The sequence below is a fragment of the Camelus bactrianus genome, chromosome 3 (genome assembly GCF_048773025.1).
Source record: "Camelus bactrianus isolate YW-2024 breed Bactrian camel chromosome 3, ASM4877302v1, whole genome shotgun sequence".
Taxonomy (NCBI): domain Eukaryota; kingdom Metazoa; phylum Chordata; class Mammalia; order Artiodactyla; family Camelidae; genus Camelus; species Camelus bactrianus.
This window is the reverse complement of record NC_133541.1, coordinates 25,210,549-25,236,054: the sequence shown is the minus strand read 5'-3', so window position 1 is coordinate 25,236,054 and position 25,506 is coordinate 25,210,549. Positions and strand designations below refer to the sequence as shown.

The window sequence follows — 25,506 nt, the reverse complement described above, 5'->3', positions numbered from 1 at the left end:
CTGCAAGTGTCTTTAACCCATCCCTGACTGATGTTGAAGACAGAATATGGGGAGAAGGTCCTCCCCTGAGTAGGCAGGGTGGTTTGCTAGTAACTTTCTCCCTCTGACCCTCACGAAGACACTGTTTTGTTCTCCCTGTGGTGCTAATAACCTAGGGCTCACAGGTTTGTAAAGCTAGTGGCCGCTCCTGGTCAACCCAGGCTCTTAGAAGGCTATGTTTGCTCATTGAGTCAATAAATATTTATTGAGCTCCTGCTATATAACAGATGCTGCCTTAATCCAGACCAATGAAGTTCTTACATTAATGGGGGAAGTAGGTGCTCACTAGGCACTTCTGTGCAGATTCAGAGACATCTTGAAATCCAGGGATGTGTAATGGAAGAGGCTCTTCGGCCTGGCCCTCCAGCCACAGAAAATTTCGGGCACAGGAAGACCCTAGGTGTATGTGTGTTGTCCCTGGGGAGGACAGGCTTCCCCTGAACATCTTGGCTTGACATTTGTCCCTTTGACAGGATCATCCCAGTGCATAGGATGCCTACAGGGGATGATAACCAACCCCCACCCTATCCAAGAGTCTGTCTTACCCTGACCTGCAACTCCAATGATCAGAATCACTCTTTTAAGTGATGGTATCAAGAGTTTGGTTGAATGTAACCATGTTCCAAATTAAGTCCGTGACATAAACCTATTGCGTTAAGTTCATTAGGACGTATGACATCTGGATTGATCATAGCTCCCCTGGGAAATAGGCTGGTGGGGGTATGGGATGTAAGCACAGGGGCCTTGGGGAGCCAGCAGGCAGCCAGGGACCATGAGGACCCAGGCAAGTGACCGGGGAAGACTTCGGTGTCGGCAGGACCTGGCTAGAGGGAAGAACCCTGGGTTCTGGGACCAGCATTGGCCCTGGGCGGCTGCATCTCAGCTGCGTCTCTTTGCTCTCCCTGAAAGCAGACGTAGTTTCTCCTCTGACTCTCACATGAAGAAATGAGTGGGTTAACGAGAGCTGGCGTTTGGAGAGAATTTGACATGGGCCAGGCGCCGTGCTACAGCTGGTAGAACAAGCATCACTCCATTTAATCCCCACGACCACCCTGGAAGTTCATGACCATCAATCATTCCTCTTTCACAGATGGGGAAACTGAGGCTTAATTATGTCAGTTGCCCCAAATCTCACTGCTTTTAACAGGTACAGCTGGGACTTAAATCTAGGTAGTTTGACCCAAATAGACATATTCTTAACTTTTACCCAATAAGAATATGAGGGATCTGCTCTTTTTTTCTTATTATGATCATTTTTCTTCCTTAGAACAGGCGTCTGGTTTCAAGCTTTGATGAACCTCCCCACTAGACGGTGGAGAATATTTCAAGTTTGGAAGCAGGATTTCTCATTACCAACACCACTGGCATTTTGGGTTGGCTAATTCTTTGCTGTGAGCGGCTATCCTGTGCATTGTAGTATATTTAACAGTATCCCCCACCTCTATCCATGAGATGCCAGTAGCACCCTCCTCCAAGTTGTGACAACCAAAACTGTCCCCGGACATTGCCAGATGTTTTCTAGGAGGGTGTGGGGAGCAAAATCAACCCCTGTGGAGAACCTCTGGTCTGAAGAAATAGGTAGGACCAGGAAGGGAGGGAGGTATAAGACCAAGCTTGCCTCTAGAGGACTCCGCTGAGATCCACTTCAATGGAGTTCTCTACAGAGCTGCATTCAGTAGAAGGTGGATTTGGCATGAATACACCTTGTGAAATGGGGCTGGTGGCTGCATGCCAAGGCGTTGTTTTCTCTTACACTTTCCCCAGCGCATGGTGGAGGTAGAGCTGATCCACCTGTTGGGAGCGGAAGGGCCTTAACTGCAAGACCTATATTTTACAATCCTCTCGTTTACCACCTTTTCCCCAGTTTAGTGCTGGATACTTAATCGGCACTCAATAAACAGTTACTTAAGGGACCCACCTTCCTGCACTATCAGAATGAGAAGGTCAGTAGATTAGCAAAGAACATCATTCATCCTTTCCCAGCAGCTCCATGCAGACCTAGATTTTTTTTTTTTTTTTTTAATGAAAGAGGAAAAAGTAAATCTTGCAGAAGGGATGGAAAAGTGTTTGGGCAGTCCTCCCACAGACTCAGAAATTAAGAGAAATTATGGGCTGCATGATCCAGTGTCACTCTCTGGCACAGAACTGCCCAGCAACTGCCGCTGCTAGTAGGGGTGGGGCTTCCCGTCTTTTGCGCATGTTCTGAGCTGAGAGCTGCTTTCTTTTATCTGGTTTCCCAGCCATTGTCTCTTGGAGAGTTGAGAACTCACAGGGGTTCTCAGAGCCTGGACCTTTTCCATGGCCCACTGGACACAAAGAGCAGACCATTTATTGCCAGAGCGGTGCCCACACAAACCCCGTGAGCTGAAGGTTTGCAACTAACTAAAGCTCAGAACCCTGTTGGCATTTGTGCTAGTCATTCTTGGCAAAGACCTGTTCTTGAACTAAAGAAAAAAGCATACGACTAATTAACAACTCTTCAAAACTCTTGTCAGCAATTGAAATGATTCCTGCCAGGATATGGAAGCACATTTTTATATTTAAAAGGTGTAAGTAGTATTTTGTGAGACCCTGGGGGTCTTTACTTGTGTGTCCATCCCCTCCGTACGCAGTATTGTTGGGGCAATGGGACTGGAGAGTCCACTGACGAGATCCTCCTGATGGGTTGATGTGACCAATTACCTTTTTCGTGAAGGAGTAGAAGTTCTCGGATGAGTTTTGAGCATAGACCTCAGAAAGTCCAAAAAGGCGTTTCATGTTTGAAAAGCCTCAGCCACTGCTGATTGTCCCTCCCCTATTTAAAAGTTCAAATTAGCTTTAATTTTCAATCAAATCCTTCTCTTTGGGGGCAGATAATATAATTCAGGCTCCTGACATTAGGAGCAAAAGCAACTCAAAATAAAGCATTTGTCCCATTTTCCTCCATTTTTTAGGTGTTAGTGAGATTCAATAATCAAATGGTGAAATCAGAACAATCCTAGTGAATTCAGAATTGCTCCCTCATTCATACGGACTTTCAAAAACAATTTTATTCATGCTTTACAGACCATGTTGAATATGAACTAATACCCCACTTTTTCCAGGAGGATTTTTCCCCCAGGTATTCCTTTGGGCACCTGTACATCCTTCCATGTTCTCTACTTTCAGGAAAGACATCTGTGCTGGTGTCAACCGCCCTTGTGAGACCCTGGGTCTGTCCCACCTGTCGGGGATGTGCCAGCCTCACCGGAGTTGTAACATCAATGAAGACTCTGGACTCCCCCTGGCTTTCACAATTGCCCATGAGCTCGGACACAGGTAAAGGGACCAGGGAACTGAGATCTTCTTGTGTTCATGCATCAGTATCAGTAGAGGGAACGGAGGGTTCCTCTCTTAACAACAGGTTGTCAGGAGAATCAGATTGCACTGTGGCTTGAGAATCACCCTCCTGACTCTCTGCTTCCTCATTTGTAAAGTGTGGGTGGGGAATCACCCACATCAAAGACTCCAGTGTCTTCTCTGCCCCAACCACTTGTATCCATCTACATCACAGAATCAAAGAGGCCACTAAAGTTCTATCAATGAGAATGAGGTGAGCAGAAGCAAAGAGATAAGCGTAACTCAATTGATTAATTCAGGAGTAACAATCCCTATTTCTTTTTTTCAGTTGAAGTATAGTTGATTTACAATGTTGGGTTAGTTTCTGGTATACAGCAAAGTGATTCAGTTATACACACATATATATATCCTTTTTCAGATTCTTTTTCATTATAGGTTATTACAAGTTATTGAATACAGTAAAACCTTGTTGTTTATCGATTCCGTATATAATAGTTTGTATCTGCTAATCCCAAACTCCCCAATTTATCCGCCCTCCCCCTACTTTTTCTTTTGGTAACCATAAGTTTGTTTTTTCATGCAATAGTAATAATATTATTATCATTAAGAAAATCACGAACTTTAACATTTTGTGCCCTTCTTTGATGCCAGACACTTTGCATGTGTCCCTTAATCCTCTCAACAACCTTGTGAAGTAGATACTACTGTTAGCCCTGTTTTACTTGTATGTATTAAAGGAGAACACTGACTTGAATAAAGAAAAAATGGAAAACTGCTGTGAACTTGGAAGTACCATCAAGCAAACAGCAGTTAACAGGAGGTCCAAGTTGTCACAAAAATGTGTGAACTGGATTAGATGAATTGAAGGCAGGTTTCAGAAAGCTGAGTAAAGAGATGATGAGGAATCTGAATTCTCTAGGTATCAGAGGTTCCCACGGAGGAAAGATCTGAGCTTTGTTAGTGTATAGACTAACCCCAAATAAGAGAACATCATACTAATTAGAAGCTCAGAGTGGGGAGTCATGTAAATGGCTCAACTCTACCCCCTGCCTGTTGGCTAGCCACCAGCCTGGATCTCCTCCGGAGCATACTCTGAATGTACAAGCAGAAAAAAAGGTGGGGTTGGGAAGCGCCCTGTTGACTGGAGTATTCACAGCCTGGCCTCTCTGGCCTGGGCTTTCTCAACATTTTTCTCGGTAATATTGGAACTTTTCAAAACCCTTTCACCTGCACTACAAAACCAGAGTGTTGGCTTGAGAGTTAGGAAAAGTGAATGCTTTTCAGGCCTTTTCATCAACCAATATTATGATTTTAAATAAGTCCCTTTCTGCACCTGTTTCCTTATCTGTGAAATGACTGGGTTGAACTAGGCAATTTTTTAGGTACTGTGATTTCTTTGAACGTTACCAAAAAGTCCTGAGAGATAAATGTGATATATGACAGTATTTTTAGTTATCAAAAACTCAAATACAGAACAATCAAGTGACTTGCTTATGATTAAATAATAATTGGGGACAGAAGGCTAGATCTTGAAAAGACCAAGTCATAGTTGTTGGCATGTTGATAAGAATAACTTTCATTTTGCCAAATTTTATTATGTACAAAAATATAGGTGTCCTCAGTCCTGCTGTGTAAAGGGATATATCCCTTGTCGTCTTCAATCAAGTCATTGGTGTCAGCAGCACCTGCTGGCCAAGCAATGTCAAGTAAATATAAATAGGTCACCCTGAGAAGTGATTGCTCAAGACCTTCCCAGCAATGGTGTGCCCAAGCGAAAGAGAAGTGGAGAAGACTTGCTTGATAAAAGACATTTTCAAATGCTCCCTGCTTGTGTTCAAAGAATGGATCCTTTATATCCTCAATTCAGCTTGACCTTGTAAAGAGACTCAGAATGGTGCTGAAAAGGTTCTGCCAAATCAACATTGCCCCAGTTTTTGAGGCAATCATCGGCGTGACTATCCAGACCATGACATATCACCTCTGTGATGAGGACCTCCTAAGTAAATAAAGCCAAGGGCAAGTATGATCCTCCTTCCAGATTTTGGAAATTCTCCAATAAAGTTGAAAACCTCTTGGTAACATTACTTGAGCACAATTTCCCTGAATACTTGAAAGCAAAGAATGGTAGATGTCTTAAGTGGTGGATATTTTAACAGACTAGAACTGGGCCACTACCTCAATCAATTTGATGTTTTGATATGTGTCCTCTAAATATAAGGGATCCTTTGATTGCTGATGGCTATCTTTGAACACAGAGGTGCAGACAAAGAGGTAGGCAGCATTGTTACTGCACCTCCCCTCATTGTTGCAAACCCCTCCACCTTTGGCTGAAGTGACTTCCAGAGGACTTAAAGGGCCAGTGTCCATTTCTCCCCATCTTTACTTTCCTTTTCCCCCTTTTTGGAGCCTGACAGTAAAGACTTAAGACTTCCAGAAACAATTTTAAAACTGAGGAAAATTAGAAAGTGACCACATATGCCTAAGGAAAGACCTGAGAAGAAAAGAGCTGAGAAGACCTTAAGTTTACACTGCAGGTTGATCTTTGACACAGAGATGGCCTACAATAATCAAATAACAAAAACAATAATAAACATCAAACTCTAGGAAAGGGGAGAAATCTAATTTACAGAATCACTATATTGGTTAGATTCAAATGTCCAGTTTTCCACACACAAAAAATCACAAGACATATAAAGAAATAGGAAAGTATGGCCCATTCAAAGGAAAAATAAATCAACAGAAATTGTTCCTGAAAAAGATGTGATGACAGATATACTAGACAAAGACTTTAAAACAACTGCCTTAAAGATGCTCAAATAACTAAAGGAATGTGTGGAGAAAGTTGAGAAAACAATGTATGAACAACATGGAAATTTCAATAAAGAAACCAAAAAGAAATCCAAGAGTGAAAAAGTACAATAACTGAAATGAAACGTTCACTAGAGGGATTCAGTGGCAGATTTAAACAGACAGAAAAATTAGCAAACTTGAAGATGGAACAATAAAAATGATCAAGTCTGAAGAACAGAAAGGAAAAAGATTGAAGTTTTAGCCAGTGCAGTAAGGCAAGAAAAGGAAATAAAAGGCATACAGACAGACTGGCTAGGAAGTGTAAAACTAGCCTTATTTGCAGATAACATAATTACCTATGTAGAATCTACATACACACAAACTAGAACTAATAAGCTCACAGGATTCAATATAACATACAAAATCAATCATATTTCTATAGACTAGCAATTAACAGGGGAATGCTGAAATTAAAAATGCAATACCTTTCACACTCACTCAAAAATATGAAATATTTATGTATAAGTATTACATATTATACTTACAAATCTAACAAAACATGGTCAGGACTTGTATGCTGAAAACTGTACAACACTGAGGAAAGAAATCAGAGATGATCTAAATAAATGGAGAGACCTTACTGTGTTCATGAATTGGAAGATTAAGTGTAGAAAAGATGTAAAATTTTTCTCAAGCAAAAGGTTAAATGATATTTCTATCAAAATTCTAGCAAGTTTTTTTTTTGATATCTAGAAAAAAGAATTCTAAAATGTGTATGGAAAGTCAAAGGAACTAAAGGAAAACAATTTGAAAAAGAATAATAAAGTAGGAAAAATCAGTCTACGAGATTTCAAGTTATTTTAGACAGTGTCAGTAATCAAGATTGTGTGGTTTGGGCAGAGAAACACATAGATCAATGGAACAGAACAGAGAATGCAGAAATAGACCCAAACAAGCATGCCCAACTGATTTTCTGACAAAGGTACAAAAGTAATTCAATGTAGGGAAGATTGCCTTCTCAACAAATGGTGCTGGAGGCAAATTTTTTTTTTAAATATGGAAAAGGAACCTCTACCTAAGTCCCACACCATATACAAAAATTATCTCAAAATGGAATACAAACTTGAATGTAAAACATGAAACTTTAGAAAATGAATAGAAGAAAAGTTTTCAGTATCTAGGACTAGGCAAAAAGTTTTTAAACTTGATACCAAAATAATAATGCATAAAAAGAAACATTTAAAAATTAGACTCATCAAAATGTAAAACTTGATTTGTTGAAGAGGATGACAAGATATCAAATACAGTCTTGTAAGTAACTTATAAAAAAGAATATGAAAACAAATATATGTATGTTCATGTATGACTGAAGCATTGTGCTATCCACCAGGAGTTGACACAACATTGTAAACTGACTATACCTCAATTAAAAAAAAAAGTATATATACATACAAAAAGAAAGAGGATGAAAAGATAAGCTATAGCATGAGAGAAATACTTGAATAGTGCCCCTCTACTCGCACAAATTTAAACCCACCTGGAACCTCAGAACATAACCTTCTTTGGAAAAAAGATCTTTGCAGATGTAATTGGTTAAGAATTTCGAGGTGAAATCACCCTAGATTTAGGGTAGGCCCTAAATCCAATGACTGGAGGGAGATATTTTTGGACACAGAGAGACACAAAGGGAGGAAGACCATGTAAAGATGGAGGCAGAGGTTAGAGTTGCTGCCACAAGTCAAGGAAGCCTGGAGTCACCAGAAGATGAAAGGGGCAGTGAAGATTCTCCCCTGGAGGTGGAGGTGCTTAATGCTGCTGACACCTTCATCTCAGACTTCTGTCCTCTAGGCCTGTGAAAGAATAAAGTTCTGTTACTTAAAGCCACCAAGCTTATGGCAAGTTTTATAGCATTTCTAGGAAACTAATATACCTTACATCCAACAAGACTAGTATCTAGAATGTATAAACAACATTCAAAACTCAATAGTAAAAATCCAAACAATATAATTTAAAAAGACATGAAGAGATATTTCACCAGAAAGGATATACAAATGGCAAACAAGCACATGAAAAGATATTCAACAGCTATCAGGGAAATGCAAATTGAAATCACATGAGATATCATTGCACATCTATCAGAATGACTGAAATTAAAAACAGTGATGACACGAATCGCTGGCAAGGATGCAGGGAGTCTGAATCATGCATACATTGTTGGGGAGAATGTGAAATGGTTTAAGCACTACGGAAAATAGCTTGGCGGTTTTGAAAAAGGAAAGCAGTAGTAAAACCACCATACAATCCAGCAGCTATGCTCCCGGGCATTCGTCCCGGAGAACTGAAGATTTATGTTCACACAGCAACCTATATGTGAATGTTTATAGATGCTTAATCTTAAGAAACCAAAACCGGAAACAACCCAGGAGTTGTTTCAGCTCAATAGGGTGAATGGTTAAAGAAACTGTGATTGATCCATATCAAGAAATACTTCTCAGCAAGAAAAAGGAACCAGCTATTGATACATGCAGTGATCTTGTTGAATCTTCAAACAATTATGCTCTGTGAAAAAAGCCAATCCCAAAAGGTTACATGCTGTAGTATTACATTTACATAGCGTTATTGAAATAACAAAGTTATCAAAATAAAGAACATATTAGCAGCTGCCAGGGTTTCAGGAGGGGATGTGAGAAGAAAGGAAGTAGGTGTGGCTATAAAGTGCAACATGAGGGATGCTTGCGGTGATGAAAATGTCCTGTGCCTTGACTGTATCAACGTTGGCTTCCTAGTTGAGATACTGTATTATATTTTTACAAGGTGTTACCACAAGGGGAAAGTAGGTAAAGGGTACATTAGACCTCTGTGTATTATTTCTTACAACATGCATCTGAATCTATAATCATATAATAAATATAGATTTGATATATAATCATAATAAATTAAAAGTTGGATTTTTAAAAGGGTGCATTGGGCCATGTACAGAAGGCCTAAATAAAACAGTCGTTAAATGCCAAAAAAAAAAAAAAAAGTTCAGTGTCACTGAAAAGAAAAACAAAAGTTGAAGGAAGATATATAAGCTTGAGTCTCAGTGATAGAAAAAATACTTTGATAAGACACAGAACTGAGGAAGAGAAGACTTTAGGGGCATCCTTTTGCTCTTAGCAGAAGATGCTTCTCAAGTATTTAGTCCTTTCCTTAGATGTATAGTTCTAACTAGCTGTGGATCAAACTGCGAAACACTGGGCAGATCAATGAAATGGCCTGCAGCTGCCTGGAAAAAGAAAAATACAATAAGCCGCTATCCTAAGAAGATACTCATTATAGTTTAACAACAGAGATACCCCATTATTCATGAAAACTTGTTTGTTTCATCGCTGATGGCGTAAGATATAAGATAGAAAGTGAAGTTAGCTAACTTGTGCTGTGGCCTAAGTTCATCATTTCATTTTTATTCTGAGTAAAATCATGTAACAATTCCATTTATGAGAACCCTGGATTATATCCAGCATCCATACCTAAGGTCTCATCCCTTATTAGGTGAGTTACCAAAAACAAAGATGGGATTCCAGCAGGAAATTTAAAAATCTCTCTTGAGACATTTAAGTAATGAAAGTATCGTGATAGAGATGAACACTTAAAAGGCAATATCCACCCAACATTTCCCATTATTCTGAATCGTGATATTCCATTTATTTCATTTACAAAGCTTTGCCTGTTGCATATACAAAATTGGTATTTCCTCAATGAGTTAGAAAAGCTCACCTTCATACTTTCATGGTTCTGGTTCTTTGCTGGTTCTGCTCCACCACAAAAGGAATAATAAAAGGCAAGGAATATCCCACCAAGTGATACCTTGAAACCCAGGTGATTACTTAGCTTGTTATTTCATGTCTATAATTTCATAAACCCATTTAACAGGATTTTAAAACAAAGACCAAGTAAAGCAGGCTAATCCAGCCACCTGGCGACTTGTTTCAGACAGTAAGCAGCAGCTCCTTACTCCAAAGTTCAGGCTTATCCTACCTTCTGCAGAGTAGCTTCCTGGAAACAGGTCTTCCATCCCTATGACCCCGTGTGTTTTCCTCGTCTCTCATTATTCATTGACCCACTCATCCCATGTGGCAGGCATGCTCCACCCATTTAAAGGAAGTAGACGTGTCCGGAGGGACATTTGTTTAGTTGCATTGCTTTTCTCTCATTAGATGGGAGCCCAGAGGGTTGATAAAGCTGGAGGGGGAAATGCTTTATTGGACTAAAAACCTTATATAGAACAAAATGAGCTTTGGGGCAAACTGATGTATTTCGAATGTAGGTTTGTAGACACCTGGTATATAGGCTCCAACCATATGGCTTATTGTATTGAAATAGCCGATGCTAGAAAAAACATTCATGGAGATTTTTAGACCTATGTTTGTTTAAGATTTTTCCTAATTATTGAACAGGTGAACTTGTTGAATATTTCATGAACTGGATAAGGCTGGATTTGCAACAGCCTGGGGAAAGCCTGCTCAGAAAAGATAATTTTCATTGAATCAAATTCTTTGTGGGTGGGTGGTAAGAGCTTTGTAGATTAATTGTCTGACTCCTTTGTGAGTTTTGTATTCCTGTGGAAGGTGATCAGAGTCTGTAAGGCAGTTGATAACATCTTAGTGCATTAAAAATAATACAAGAAAACCTCCCAAATACTATTTTCTGCAAGAGTTGCTAATATTGATCAGGAGATTTTACTAAAGTTGGATGTCAGCTTGCCTGTCACAGGGATTGACATTCACTAGCAAAGTAAAAGGTCATACTTCCCTCTGTTCAGATTTGGAAAGTTGAGCCAACATCTAAAGGCTGTTTAAGTGTCCAATAAGCAGACTCCGGTGGAGAGAGGTCTTGTGGGGAGCTCAGAAGGGGAGCTGAGGACTCAGCTTATAAACAGACACTTCTCAGTCTGCCTCTTTCCCAAGCACCCCTTGCCATGAGCATCAGTTAAACTCTTTAGAGCCTTTCTAGGACTGCTTCACTTGGGCGCCGCCGGCAGTGGGAGGTCCAGGAGCAGACCGAGCAAGACATGGACAAGAGCACTGACTTAGGTGCAGATCTCTGCAGAAGACCTAGTTCTGTCACAAACCAGTTCTGTGACTTTTGACAAATCTCACACTCTCAGCTTCTTCATCTTGAAAAGGAAAATATGCTAGACAATGATGAAAAACAGCAATAAAAATTTCTGTCATTTATGCAGCTCTTAGATGCCAGGCACCTTGCTAAGTGATTTTCAAATTTTATTCCATTCAGATCTCATCCCAGGTCTATGATGCCTACTCCGTTTTCTACTTAGTGAAGCTGAGCAGATTTCAGTAACTCACAGATCATTAAGTGGCAGACCTGGAATCCAGATCCAAATCATCTGTCTTCAGATACCCTGCTCTGAACCACTGGACTATAAGGTCTCCCTAATGTCTATTAGTCTATTAAAGTCCCTAATGGCGCTCCTATTGAAGGACTCAGAACAATACTAGAAAGCAATCCATCCCCTCCAAGCTTGTGGCTTCCCCTTTCATGCTCTCTTAAATTATGATGAAAAGGGAGAAGGAAGGTTTTGTTCTTTTGTGCCCTGGTTGCTGCAGCAGGAGAAAGAAGGTGGCTGGAGGCAAGATTTGCCTTCCTGATGCTAGACTCATAGAAAGTCAGAGCCAAACTGGGAGCTTTCAGCTTTCTGCCAAACAGAGTTTTTTGAATTAGCCACACAGCTCCCAGGGTTGCATGTCTGAAGCAGAGACCTGCCTAAAATGGTTCCTGTGCTTTTTAGATGCAAATGAGTGAGCCTCCTCCAACTTCAAAGTCCCACTTTGCGTACAGATGCCTTCTGTACAGAGGTGGCTCTCTAGGGGTTATTCTCACCTTGGAGAAACTATGGTTCTCTTCTTGTTTCACGCCTGCCTCCTTGATATTCTTGGGCTTTGTGCCTCCCTGCAGCTTCGGCATCCAGCATGATGGGAAAGAAAACGACTGCGAGCCTGTGGGCAGGCACCAGTACATCATGTCCCGCCAGCTCCAGTACAACCCTACCCCGCTGACATGGTCCATGTGCAGCAAGGAGTACATCACCCGCTTCCTGGAGTAAGTCACAGCGTGTCTCGGGACAGCCTCATTTGGGTCTCTGTAAACCGGCAGGCACTTTGAGTTTTACCTGAGGCCTGGAAAACTCTCGTAACAGTAGGGGTGGATTTCGCTTCTGCTTTCTGACCCTGAGATCTGGTGGGTTCTGGCCTCCAGCCAGAGCCAGGTGAACACCCTTTTTCCCACCCCTACCTTGCTCCTGTCTTAAAGTGGCTCTTTGTGATCTGATTGTGAGTTAAGTCCCTGGGGACTTGCAGAAACAACCAGGACAAGTCAGATGTGGGTTGCCCAACTCCGCTGCGGGTAAGATGATGATTTTCTCATTTTACTGCTTGTACTTCTTAGATCACACCTGAACAAATGGAAATGCATTTCCTTTTAGAGAACTCTCACCTTGGGCCCAGATAGAAATAAAGTTGTCTTGAAGGACGGAGTAAACTAGAGGGATGGAAGTTTCTGTTGAATGAAAGACTAAAGATGGAGGAAATCATAAGCAACTGCTCTCATTTCTATTAACTTGTTTTCAGCCGAGGCTGGGGATTCTGTCTTGATGACATCCCCCAAAAGAAAGGCTTGAAGTCCAAAGTCATTGCCCCTGGAGTAATCTATGATGTTCACCACCAATGCCAGCTGCAGTATGGCCCCAATGCTACCTTCTGCCAGGAAGTAGAAGTAAGTGTTGGGTATGGCAAAGTGTTGGGTATCCCAGTGCCTCTGGTGAGTATGTGCAGGGCTTGAGATCCAGCGTGCGGAAGGAAGGGCCGGGGAAATATTTGGAAATCCCAAGATCCAGACACAGAAATGGAAACTTTCTATTCATGGCAAGATGTCTGTAGGACAGAAGGATGGAAATTGGGGTCATTTACATTCCTTGACCCTACCTCCTTGGTATCCTTTGCAAGTGGGTGGTGGTGTAGGAAATTCTATAGTGATTTTCAGCAATCACAGTGATTCACACCTGCAGACCCCATAACAACCAGCTTAATCCCTAAAGTTACTCCTTTTCCTGAATTTCCCCTCTGGTTGAAGAGCACCACCAGATCCCAAGGTAGGATTCATTCTACCCCCTTATTTTCAACATCCAAATGATAAGCCAAGCCCTGACATTTAACCTCTTACAGAGTGTGTGGCTCTGTCCTGTCACAGTTATTCCCACTGCTGCTGTCCTGATTCAGTCTCCCATTAGCTCTCCTTACTGCGGACATAACCTCCTACCTCACCTCTCCCCCATTCACATTGTTGCTCAAGTTGTTTTAAAAAAAAATCACAAATCTAACCATGGCTCTGCTCTGCTCTTCCAGTCCTCACTGACCACAGGATAAAGTCCCAGCTCTTTTGTGTGGCATCCCTTTGTGATCTGGATCGTGAAGGAGTAGATTAGAAGAAATCCACCACCAGCAAAGGGAGGTGATGGATAAGCATCTATATCTCAGACTGAGTTTTGAGGGGGAAGGATGCTGGTGGATAACTTTCTCTCTAGAAAATTCTTACCATGGTCCAGCCTCTTGCCAATTTAGAGTTCATATTTATGCTCTTGCGTGGTTTGAGAACCCCATGTCAAAAAATTAACATGAAAATATTTCTGACCTGATCATACCATGGGATGCTCAGTAGAAACAAACGTTTAAGAACTAGCCTGGAGAAACCAACCCTCAGCTAATGATGCACAAAACTCTAAGAGATAAAGCTTTGTTCAGATGAGTTCAGAATTCAGCACCTAATTAAAAATGTAAAATGGTCTATCTCTTCACAGCGAAGTGAGGAGAGACAATAAACCTTCAAGAGCTTTGAGTAATTGAATTTTTTAGGTAGGGATAATGAAATAACTGCATAAAAGAGGAATTGTATGTGAGAAAAGGAAAAAAAGCACCTACTATAAGTTATATTAAGGTAGATATGAAGAAGGACAGTTACAACCTCTAGAAACGAAACATGTCATCACTGACTTTAAATTCAGTGGATGGCTTACACAGCAGACTTGACACAGCTGAAAAGAAAATCAGTCAGCTGAAGTTTAGAGTTGAGAAAATTACCTCCCATCCCCCTTGAGTCTTTCTCAGACTTGTATGATAGAGGAGAGGCTGGCCTTTTCCTGATAGAAATCCAGGCATTTTCAACTTTGATATACAAGAAAATTGAGAGCCAAAACTATGAAAGTAAAGTCGAAACATGAAGGACAGAATAGGGAGGTCCGTCAACAACAACTATGAGTTGCTAACAGAGAATAGAGGTAATCAGGGAGAGGCAAGATTTATAGAGAGATAAAAACTGAGGATTTTCTAAAGTAGTTAAAAAAATACAAGATCTTATGGTGAAAGAACATATTGAATCTTGAGTACAGTAGTGGATGGAGTGATGGCAGATGGGTGAATTGGAGAAAGACTAAAACATGGATGGAAGCAGCTGAGCCATTTCAGATGACACATAAGAATCCTGTCAACCTTCCCTTGTTCCTCCTGCAGGAGGAGAAATGGGAGGGAATATTCCATTCACTCCATGGCAGCTAAAACAAACTGGCTACTTTGAGTGATAAGGAAATAAGCTGAGGTTTTCTGGATGGAATGGTGTCCTTTCCTTCAGTGAGCAGGCGCAGGGTACAGCCACCCAGCTGTTTGTAATCAGATTGCCTTTCATCACAGTCTGAATTGCCCTCTGATGGCTAACGTCACCAGTTACCTGCCTTAGGGCCATGAGAACTGGGTATTGTGCCACACTCTTAGGAATGGGTCTTATCTTTCATTTTCATATTGCCCTAGCATGGCCTGCAGACCACTGTCTATGAGTGATGACCAAGTCCAAGTTAAGTGTGAACTAAGGGTTCTTGAATGATGATTTTCCATCACTCTTACTAACAACAGCAGCATTTATTGTGGGTACGTGGGCGAGTGTGTGTCTGTTTTACTATCACTGTAGAAATGCTTTTGTGCAAGCTTGGAAAATACAAAAAAGTGCAATCTCACATTTGTTTTCCAGAATGTTTGCCAGACGCTATGGTGCTCGGTGAAAGGCTTTTGTCGCTCCAAGCTGGACGCCGCTGCAGATGGGACACGATGTGGCGAGAAGAAGGTAATGTGTTAGTGATACATCTGGCTGAGGAAGGAGGCGGTGGGGGTGGGTGTTCTTGGGAATTGCTGGGGGGAAGGCCCCAGAGAGCAGCTGTTTCTGGGTGAATGGAGATCCTCACACAGTCAGACTTCCCGGAGGAAAGGGTTCTCCTTCCACTCCTCCTTTTGAGCCTTCACTGGAAACAAGTCCTTAAGGAGAGCGGGCTTAGGCCCAGTTCCACACTTCACTTTTGAAAAGTCTGGCCCATCTTTCCCTGACAAACTTCTGTGGAGTTTGTGGCCAGTAACATCTGCTGAGCTCATTATCAACCTTCATTTTGAGCCTTCCCCACCCACCCCCATGTTGAAGATTGGGAGGGCCAAGCCAGCGGCTGCTTCTTCCCAAAGATGCTGAATTTACGCCATGTGTTATCTTCTCTCGCACCATCTGACCTGCCTGCATTTCTTGAAGTTCTGCCCACTTTACTAAGCAGGAAAGGCAGATACCCAAGAACTCAGAGATGTTAGCTATCCTCCAGACTGCCCAAGAACAGAGTAATACGTGCTGCTCAACAGCGTCATTTGGGTTTGTTGTGGGCCTAGGATGTGTTTAGTGCAGCTTGAGCGTGGATTACAGAACTTGATCAAAATGCATCCTCAGAAATGTTTGCCAAATAAAACATAACTCTCAAAAAAAAAAAAAAAAAAAACCAGAATTTTTAAAGAATGCATAGTGACCAGAAATAAGGAGGAAAAGGAGGCCAGCAGATGAAACATGCCCAAATCCCCCAGGAAATGTGGCCATTTCTAAACACCAACTTGCATTTCTTGTTTCCCTTTTTGCATGTTCCCCCTTCTAAACCTGACAGTAGTTGAAGGATTCCCTTAAAGAGGGAGAGAGTGGATTTTTTTTTCTGAGCCACTGGAAACAATGGATAGAGTTATAGGAAGGCAGAAAATTTTTCTTGACATTAGAAAGAACTTCAACTTCTTAACAACTTGTGTTTTTTGGCAGTGAGTGGACTTTTTGCAGGAGGATGAGTTATCTGGTGCAGACATGAAATACTCATCGAGGCTGTAAAGAAGAGTTATCTCAGTGCCAGGCTGCACAGTGTTTGTCATGGCCTAGATTAGAAGCTTGCACCAGAAAGCGAATCAGTTATGTTACTGAACAACTGGGTTACTCAGCATACTCGGCTGACAAGCTTTTCATAGCAAGACTTTCTCAGCGAAGGAGATGGTGTGTTGATCTGCATTCTGGTGTGCAATCTGCCCACTACACTTTGAGTAACACTCCTGTATTAGGTGCAATTAGGCACCATAAAGTTCCGTTTAATTCCTGAAGTTCTTTGATTCTAGAACCAAGACTCTCCAGGGAAATTCTTTCAAGAGGCTTTCTTTGTTCCATGTCCGACGTGTGACTGCAGGAAGCCTGCTCGTGCAGGGGGGATGGGTTTGGACTTCTGGGGTCCCTGACTCCACTTGCTATGGGAACCTAATTGATGGATGCCTCTCCTGCCTCTTCCCTTTGCAGTGGTGTATGGCTGGCAAGTGTATCACAGTGGGCAAGAAACCAGAGAGCATCCCTGGAGGCTGGGGCCGCTGGTCACCCTGGTCCCACTGCTCCAGGACCTGCGGGGCTGGAGTTCAGAGTGCAGAGAGGCTTTGCAACAACCCAGAGTAAGTCCAGCCAAGGACATTTCCCTTCCTTCCATGAGCACTGGGAGACCATTCTTGGACAGCATGACGGCAGTGACCCCAAGCCTCCTCGAGGAGACTAAATAGATTCCCAAAGACAAAAGGAAGCCAGAAGGAAGGTTCAGAGAGCGTGAAAAAAAAAAAAAGTGGTTCTTTTTCTCTTCGTTTCATTTTGTCTTGGCACTGGATTCTTACTAGGACTTGGATATGGAAGCTGATCCCATCATTTGAAGAAATAAACAAAAATGTTTTAAAAGTACAATCTATGTGAAAGCTCCTAGGAGATTATAGAATTAAATCCTTCCAAATAACCCCTTTCTATCAGTGGGGATTAGTTATACCCGATTTTGCTGATAAGATTGTAGCTTTCTTTCCATCATAATGAATGTATAATTTAAAAAATATTTTTCTTCCCTTAGGTAGCTCATTAACAAGCTAGGCACGTTTTTTGAGGATAATTATTTGTAATGTTTTAGACAAGGATTTTATAAACCTCAGAGTTCTGTATTAGCCTGTTAAGGATTCCATACAAGTTATTTCACAAATGGCTTTCAATTTTTTAGTCAAATTATTTAATTTTTGCATATTTTATGTTTGTATAATGATATTATATATGAATGAAATTTATATTTCCCTGATTTCCATATATTCCATATATTCTTAATTTCATTATTTCCTGATATACTAGTTCCCAGGTATAATTTTTTTTAAAAAACTGTACATCTGATGACTCTTGTAAGTAGAAAGTGTACTGAGCTTCTTTTACCTAGATTTACATTAGTCTGCATTGAAGGGAGCAGTCACATTTTTTTTAAAAGGCAAGTGATAAATATGATTACAATTCCTCCAGTATCTCAGTTCCACATATCACTTTTCCTTTGTATTAATAAATGTATTGCTATATACATATATGTGCATGTATAATATACACATATAAACTATACACATATGTATGTATATATAAACTATATATATGTGTGTATATATATAAACTATTATATAATTTCTTCTAAGGGTTAATAAGTTAATATCTATGAAGAGTTTAACACAATATTATCAGTAAATAGTGGTTACTATGATATCTTTATCATTTTCCATGCATATAAGTAAGTGTACATTTGAGGAATCTAGACAAAATTATTGTAAAATCTTACATTTTTGTTTAAATACAAGGTTCTTGTGACTTGAAAAATTCAGATCCAGAAATTTCTTACAAAGTATTTTTGCAGAAAATCTTTATTTTTTAGTTTGTTTCAGTGTGATCAGAAAAGTGATTTCCATTTTAGAGATCAGGAAATACAGGCTGTTTGCTCTAGGACCTACTGTCAGTGCTAAGTGTCAGGCACTACCAGTCCACAGCCTTCTTGGGAGCGTGGTTAGCAACCCATGCTTATCAGAAAAGGGACATCCATGTTGAAGAAATGAAAGATGATTCTGTAACTTGGCTTCAGGGGGAAAAATGGTGCAACCCCCATCTTAGAGGCTACAGTTTGTCATAGAGTCTCCTTGGTGAGCGTCCATGTCTGATCTCAGTAGCTGATTTGCTTAGGTTCACTGAGAACAATGACTGGAAACACAGTCACAGATTTAGTTCTGTGATTCAGGTCACAGATTCAGATCAGTGCGTGATCAACTGCCCCTGAGGCTGTATCCTTGATGTATGTATTTGTCAACTGTCTAGTGAGAACCCACCAGGGCTTGGCTCATGGAAATGAATTGGAGAGATTCCAAGTCACAGAGTGTCAGTCCGTCATCACAAATAGGAAACCAGCCTAACCTCAACTATCAAGGACAATTCTTAGTACCTCCTACAGGGAGTCAATGAATGTAAACTGCCTTGGTCAAAGGATTACCTTTGGAGGTGATAAGTGCAGGAAGTTCCTACAATAGGATAGTGAAGTGCAATTAAAGAAGAGAATGAGATTACTTCTGGCAGGAATCCAGGAAGAATTCCTGATGAAGATAGCATTTATTTGGTCCTGAAAGCATGGACAGTACCTAGATGTTTAGAGCCTTAAGAGAGCAGAAATCTATCCAGAGGCACAGAAAAAAAAAGAGTGAATAAGTCAGCTTGTGTCACTGGAGCAGTGTGCAAATGAACAGGGAGGGGCACGGGGGAAGAAAAGTTGTTCAGGTGATGTAAGTTGGGGCCATAAGGGCCTTGAATGCCAAGCTCAAGAGGCTGGACTTGATTCTGTGCCCACTGGGTGCTATTAGAGGTTTTTAAACAGGAAACTAAAATAATCAATGTAATCCTAAAAATTAGCGAGATACAGTGTGTACAGCAGGTTGAATGAGGAAAAAGAGGGGAGACGGGAACAGAGGTAAGGGGTGAGCTAGTCTGGTGACTGTGGGAGTAAAGGGAAGGAAACAAATACAAAGACGCAATTGATGGCCAGGTAACTGATTGACCTTGGGGTCAAAGGAAGGGGTCAGACTGTATCAAAATAGGCAACTGTACACTTGGGACTGAATGTTCATGGGCAACAACAGCAACAAAAACGTGTGAGATTTGAAGAATATATTTAAAAGGTGAGTTTTGAGGCTAGAGAGGGACATGGTTTGGCAAGGAATGGCCATGGCCAGATGTCAAAGGATTTTTAAAGGACAGTGCTGGCCTTTAAGGAGATGAAAGAACAGCTTGTGTGTTTCATTTGTAGACCAAAGTTTGGAGGGAAGTACTGCACTGGAGAAAGAAAACGCTACCGCTTGTGCAATGTCCACCCCTGTCGCCCGGATACACCAACATTTCGGCAGATGCAGTGCAGTGAATTTGACACCGTTCCCTACAAGAATGAATTCTACCACTGGTTTCCAGTTTTCAATTCAGGTAAGGAGCTGGATGAGTATATTCCAGGTCTAGGGCCACAGTCATTATCAGAAAGCATTTATATTGTCAGGGTACCTGTGATACCCTGCAAAGTTCAACAAAAAGAGAATTGTGCCCTTAGGAGCTTTATATTTTAGGAGGTGGAGACACTGTCCTAGTTAAGTTGATCAGTAAACTTTGAAGGCAGAATATTCCAAATGCATGCCATGCTCTGAGGGAGATAAAATAGAAGTTTATCAAACATGACGACTCACTTCAAAACAGCTGAGGTACAACTAAACAATAAGTGGGGCTTATAGAAATTCAGGAACTAATCACTGATGAAAGTACTTGTTGATGAATGTGTGGAACTGAATGTAACTTTGGCAGAAATTCAGCAAAGAACGTCATTGTGGGTTTGGAGTGATTTCAAAGAAGTCTTCCAAGGAAGCAGTTGATGATTCTTAAGCATGAGTAATCTTTCTACTGGAAGAAGGGTAGGGGAGGGCACTGAAAATAGAGCCAGCAATCCCTAGTGGGAGGAGAAAGGCACAAGGATAGACAAGGTGGTAGAAAATGAGTAAGAAGTGAAACCTCATCAGAAATGAGTGAGAGCCGCTCTGGGCCAGAAATCAACATTTTGTGTGTACAGGACAGTATAAGAAGGGTAAAAAGTAAAATCAGGCATTGAAGGATGTGCGTCAGGGGATGGGAACATAGCAGAGTTGGAGAATGGAACAGCAGCTTTGACAGTGCTTCTCCTGACTCAGCACCAGTGACACATCTTCTCCTGCAAATGAGGATGAATCATTAACTGTTGGCTATAGTTTAGCATCAAAAAGTATCTGTGCTATTTGTTGTTATTGGAAAAGAGAACTGAAAAGAAAAAAGATATTCCTGGGTCAAGGAGATGTGAGACAAGGTAGAAAAAGGTAACCACATTTTTTGTGATTTTTCACTTTCTGGAATCCATTGTGATAGAATACAAGAAGAATCTTAGATGTCAGCCAGTGAATAAAAATTACATATCTGGACTGTTAGAAAAATGAATATAGTCAATTGCTTTAGGAAGAAAGACTCTATAGTGCTTTTCCCACTTTGTGTCTACAAAATATCCCGCTGGCTGTTGGTTGTCATGGGCAACGTCTGCTCCTTGTCCTCCATTGTTTAGCATCATTCATGCTCTAGGCAAGGGAGTCACTTGATTTTTGGTGCAATTTCACTTCCTGATTCAAGGACTTGAATACAGGAAAACTCATGGATATACTCATGTGGATGCCAAAAAAAAAAAGCAAACAAAAACAACCCCCCGCCCCCCCCAAAAAAAAACCCCACAGTGATGAAAGGTACACCCAGTTTGTACTGCCTCTGCCTTTATTTTGGACATTCTATTTTGTTGGAACTACCAGAGTCAGTAGGACTACAGACCCTGAATGTGCAGAGGACATTCTGGCCCAGTGTTGTGACAGGTGCCTAGTTAGGGGTCTTCACCCCTGTCAGATTCGGGGTTGGTTCTGTGTCTGCTTGACTCTGGTAGCTCAAGTAGCTGGATCTGGAATACAAAGATTTGGTTCAGTTTGGCTTTTCATGGCTTTAGAAGCGTTTATCATGTGCCTGCTTTTTGCATAGCATAGCAAGGTATCAAAGGTATCAAAGAATTGAGAGTTCTAACAGTGTACACAGATTTCGCTCACTTTGGAGTGATTGGTTTGCATCTGTAACTGGTATTCAGGCTGTATAAACCACATGAGGGAATTAGACTGAGTGCTACCTGCTTAACTCACTGTCTGCCTGGGCTGTAAGCCTCCATCCTCCATCCCAGTGGTTTCAAACAGGCTCCTATACTATTATTTGACCATAGTGACCTACCTGCTAAGCTGATCAGCTGCTTCCTTGACCAACACACTGATTTCTTTCCCCCGTCAAACTGTTACTCCTACAGTGTTGCTCTTTGCTTAGTTGATAGGCACCCCTGGTGGTGACAACGTGGCATTCATGTGCACAGCTGTCTGTGGAGCACTTAACCTGTGCCAGGCATCGACAACTTTACACCATCCTAGCCTCCCCTTAGGAGCCACCAGAGGACGAACAGAACATACAGCAGAACTTTCTACCCGCCCAGTGGATAGTGTTAAGTGGCTTAGTCAGTGACCTTTGGCAGATTTGGCTAAGTAGTGAGTGACAGAAAAAGAATCATAGATTCGAACATTTGGAATAAGATTGGAGACTCCATCAAACCTTGTAGTTTCCAAACTCTGTTCCATGGAATCCCAGAGCTTCTAACAATGTTTGATTCCAATTTCATTTGCCAGAAAAAAAATTTAAACTATTTTTAAAAGTTCATTAAAGAATAGTGCTTATACTCAAACATATTATATATCAAGTTTTAACATATCAAAAACCATTAACTTATACAAATTAATTTGGTTTTCCACAGACCTTAGGATAAAAAGTCTCCCATTAGCACAGTTTAATTGATAAATATCCTGAGGTTGCAGGTCGAGTTGTTCTACATTGTTACCATTTGCAGCTTTTTATGTGTCAGAATTTTTCAATGCTGTGCAACCAGTAAAACCCACAGAAAAAAATTAGATGCTGCAGCCAGTATAACTCTGTAACTTGATTAACTCCATAAGCTTGATTTCACAATTTTCTATTCGTCTTAATAGTCCCTTTAGAGCCCACTGACTTATTTTTAACCATGATATACTTAAACTTATAAGATTTATGTTTAATAAAATCCTCAGTTTATCTGCTTTATTTGCAAGATCTTGTTTGAATAAAGAAAAAGAAATCTTTTGCTGAAAGGGTTTGAAAACTACTAATCTCGATCAACTAACTTTCCAACATAGGCATTTCCTTTACCAGTACTCCTGGCAAAAAAAAATTTATGCAGACGCCACTTGCGCAGGTTCACAGAGGCACCCGTGTGGAGAGCAGCAATCTATACATTTTCTCACTTACCCCCACTCCGTCCTTCAGAGATGAAGAAACTTAGTCTCAGAGAGGACAGTAACTTATTCAGGGTTATACTGTCTTACATCATAGAGCTGGAATTGAAACGTACAGTCTGTTTGATGAAGACGCCGAGATCCTTCGGCTCACTTAAATAGGCTCCCAAGGACTTGATTAGCCTGTGTTACTATAAATTGATTACATGCTGCATTTCTATTAGGAAATGACCAGAGCCTGATCTTGGTGTCATCACTATCTTGGAATCTCTTTTCCTTTCTGGATTTTTTTTCTCAGAACACCCTAAGAACTCCTCATTAAAGCTAATTTTTCAGTTGTTGCTTCTAAGTATTTTAGCCCTCTTCATCTGTGATGCCAGTGAGGTTTCCAGCAACTGTGGAGGGTCTGACACGAGATGAGATCGCAGTCTGCTCCTCCCAGGATAGGATGCTTCAAGAACATATTTAAGGAACTGTTACAGTTGGGTTCCCTAGGAGACAGACTCTGAGACAGAGGCTGGCACTCAGGAAGTTCAACAGCCATGGAAGGAGAGAAGGAAGAGGGATCAGGCAGGGGAAGAAGCCAGGCTACGGTGCAGTCTTAGCAGACGTCTTCTCCAACCCCACGGGGGCTCTGCAGCTGGAAAGACCCTCAGAGTTGCCACGGTTACAGTGGGGGAGCCAGTCCCTGAAGTTCTGTATGGACCAGACATTGGGTGTGGTCTGTCCCCAGAAGGAGTAAGTGTCCTTGGACAAGAAAGCTCTCTTAAGCCAAGGTGACAACTGAGGGCCAATGCTGGCATCATTCCAGGGGCTGGACACCTGGGGGAACCTGGGTTGCCTGCATGGAGTTTATTACAAGAATACTTGGGGTTTAGCTAGAAACAGACTTTAGAGAGAATGTCAGTGTGGGGAGCGACCTGGGAGATCTTCTAGCCAGAAGCCTCTCATTTCACAGACTGGGAATCTGTGGCTTCAAGGTGGGGAATGATGGAATAATAAGGATGATGTTTGCAGACACCCCCCAAAGCCAGTCACAACACCCCTCCCCGTCACTTTCCTCTACAATAGAAGAGGAAAAACTGAAAGACTCACTAACCTGCATTGCTGGGAGCCTCAATTCCGACCAGAGAGAAAGACGGCAGCCCTGCTGGGTCAGGCTTCTGGGAAGGGTTTTCATTGCTGCTGACCCAGCTGCCCTCGGCCTCCTACCGCTCTGCCTTTCACTCTCCTCCTCTTGCTCTCTGAGGTCCAGCAGTCATATTGCAACCATACTGAGATGGCTGAGCAGGAAGATCGGAGAGCCTCTGGACTTCTTGTTATGTGGGAAAAGTAAAGTCCTGCCATTTCAAACAAGGAAGCAACATTTTTTTGCTACTTGTTACAAAACTCATTACTGATGACAGCAGCTTATAGTAAACTTACATTTGCTCTGTGCAGGCCCTTCAGTCAACACTTTATATGCCTTTGCCTAATTTTATCTCCACAAGAAAAATCCATGATGGAAATTTACATTTTTGTCCTAATTCTTATGGATGTGCGAAAAGACTTAGAGAATTTAAGTTACTTCTTAAACTCTAACTGTACAGTAGAGCCAAGAGTTAGCCCAGAACTGACCACTAAAACAGAGACTGGGATAAGCCCATTACCTTAAGAATAATTCACTGAATTTTGAATTTTACTTAAGAGGATGTTCATTTTTTTTTTAAATAGATGATTTTATGGCCAAGGAGCTCTGATGGGAGGAGAAGAGCCCCCAGCTACTCTTTGTGTTATGATGAACACTAGGTTTACTGAACTTACATATCTTGCCTTTGAAAATCAATTTTTCTAAACATTTAAGCATTATGACAAAATTATTACATTCTTTAAGTTGCAATTCCAAACTTAGTGTCCCAGTTCTTAACCATTTTAACTAAAGATAGAACATAAACATATTCATTAAATAGAAAACATTACTACATTTATCCTATTCTTAAGCATCAGTGAAGTGGTTTAATTCATTTTTTAAAAGTCGTTCTCTTCTTGTTTTCAGAACTTCCTGCGGCTGTAGTAAAATATATTAATTTTAATGCCTTCCTATGTTTAACTGATATGTATTTTGCTATAGTTGGAGATCACAATATTACCTTATCAGAAAGTAAAAGACCATTTTAGACCAGCCAGGGTTACAGGATTTAGTAATTATTTGACTGATTTTTGGTTGGGTGTTTGGTCAGGACTTTTTATTTGTTTTTGTTTTATTTTTTCCCCTCAAGCTGATCTGAGCCCAGTCATTAAACTGAGCTTCTTTTTTAAGTTAAATATTACTTGTTAAAACATAAAACATTTTAAGTTACACATTTTGCTTAAGGTTTAGTCTTTCTGAAAACCTGGCAAGGAACCTCATACACACATATCACAAATCTCTGTGCACAAACCTCATCGTCCCACTGAACTTCACTTACAAGACACAAGTTCAAATGTAAAATTATGAAGAGTTTTAAGACAGTGACAACAGAGCTTTCACCCAAGTGTGAGGCCCTGGGTGACTCCACGGGGCTTATATCCCTGGAGCCCAGCCTGTAAGTGGATTTTAGAAACTGAACTTTAAATGGTGAAACTCAAATTGCAATTTACTCACAAAACATAAAATGCATCAGAACTTTCCCTTGACCTGAGAAATAGTTTTTATCATTCTTAGCAAGTTTTATTTTTCGCTTCTAATGATTACTTCTTAAGATCATTATCCAAAAATGTTGAGCTGCCCTGTTTC

The 25,506-nt window shown here is 41.0% G+C and overlaps 1 protein-coding gene across 4 annotated transcripts in view; it reads left to right on the top strand.

Annotated features, from left to right (window-relative positions):
- The window catches only part of ADAMTS12 (ADAM metallopeptidase with thrombospondin type 1 motif 12), a 287,771-nt gene that overhangs the window by 173,976 nt on the left and 88,289 nt on the right, over positions 1-25,506 (top strand). For all 4 annotated transcript variants that reach the window (XR_006725097.2, XM_045517090.2, XM_010955560.3 and 1 more), the window contains 6 exons: positions 3,187-3,336; positions 12,106-12,249; positions 12,777-12,921; positions 15,223-15,315; positions 16,828-16,973; positions 19,652-19,821. Coding sequence is in view for 3 of the 4 variants with exons in the window: in XM_045517090.2 (XP_045373046.2) it covers positions 3,187-3,336; positions 12,106-12,249; positions 12,777-12,921; positions 15,223-15,315; positions 16,828-16,973; positions 19,652-19,821 (848 nt within the window). In the remaining variant the exon portion in view is untranslated. The remainder of the gene's footprint in view (positions 1-3,186; positions 3,337-12,105; positions 12,250-12,776; positions 12,922-15,222; positions 15,316-16,827; positions 16,974-19,651; positions 19,822-25,506) is intronic.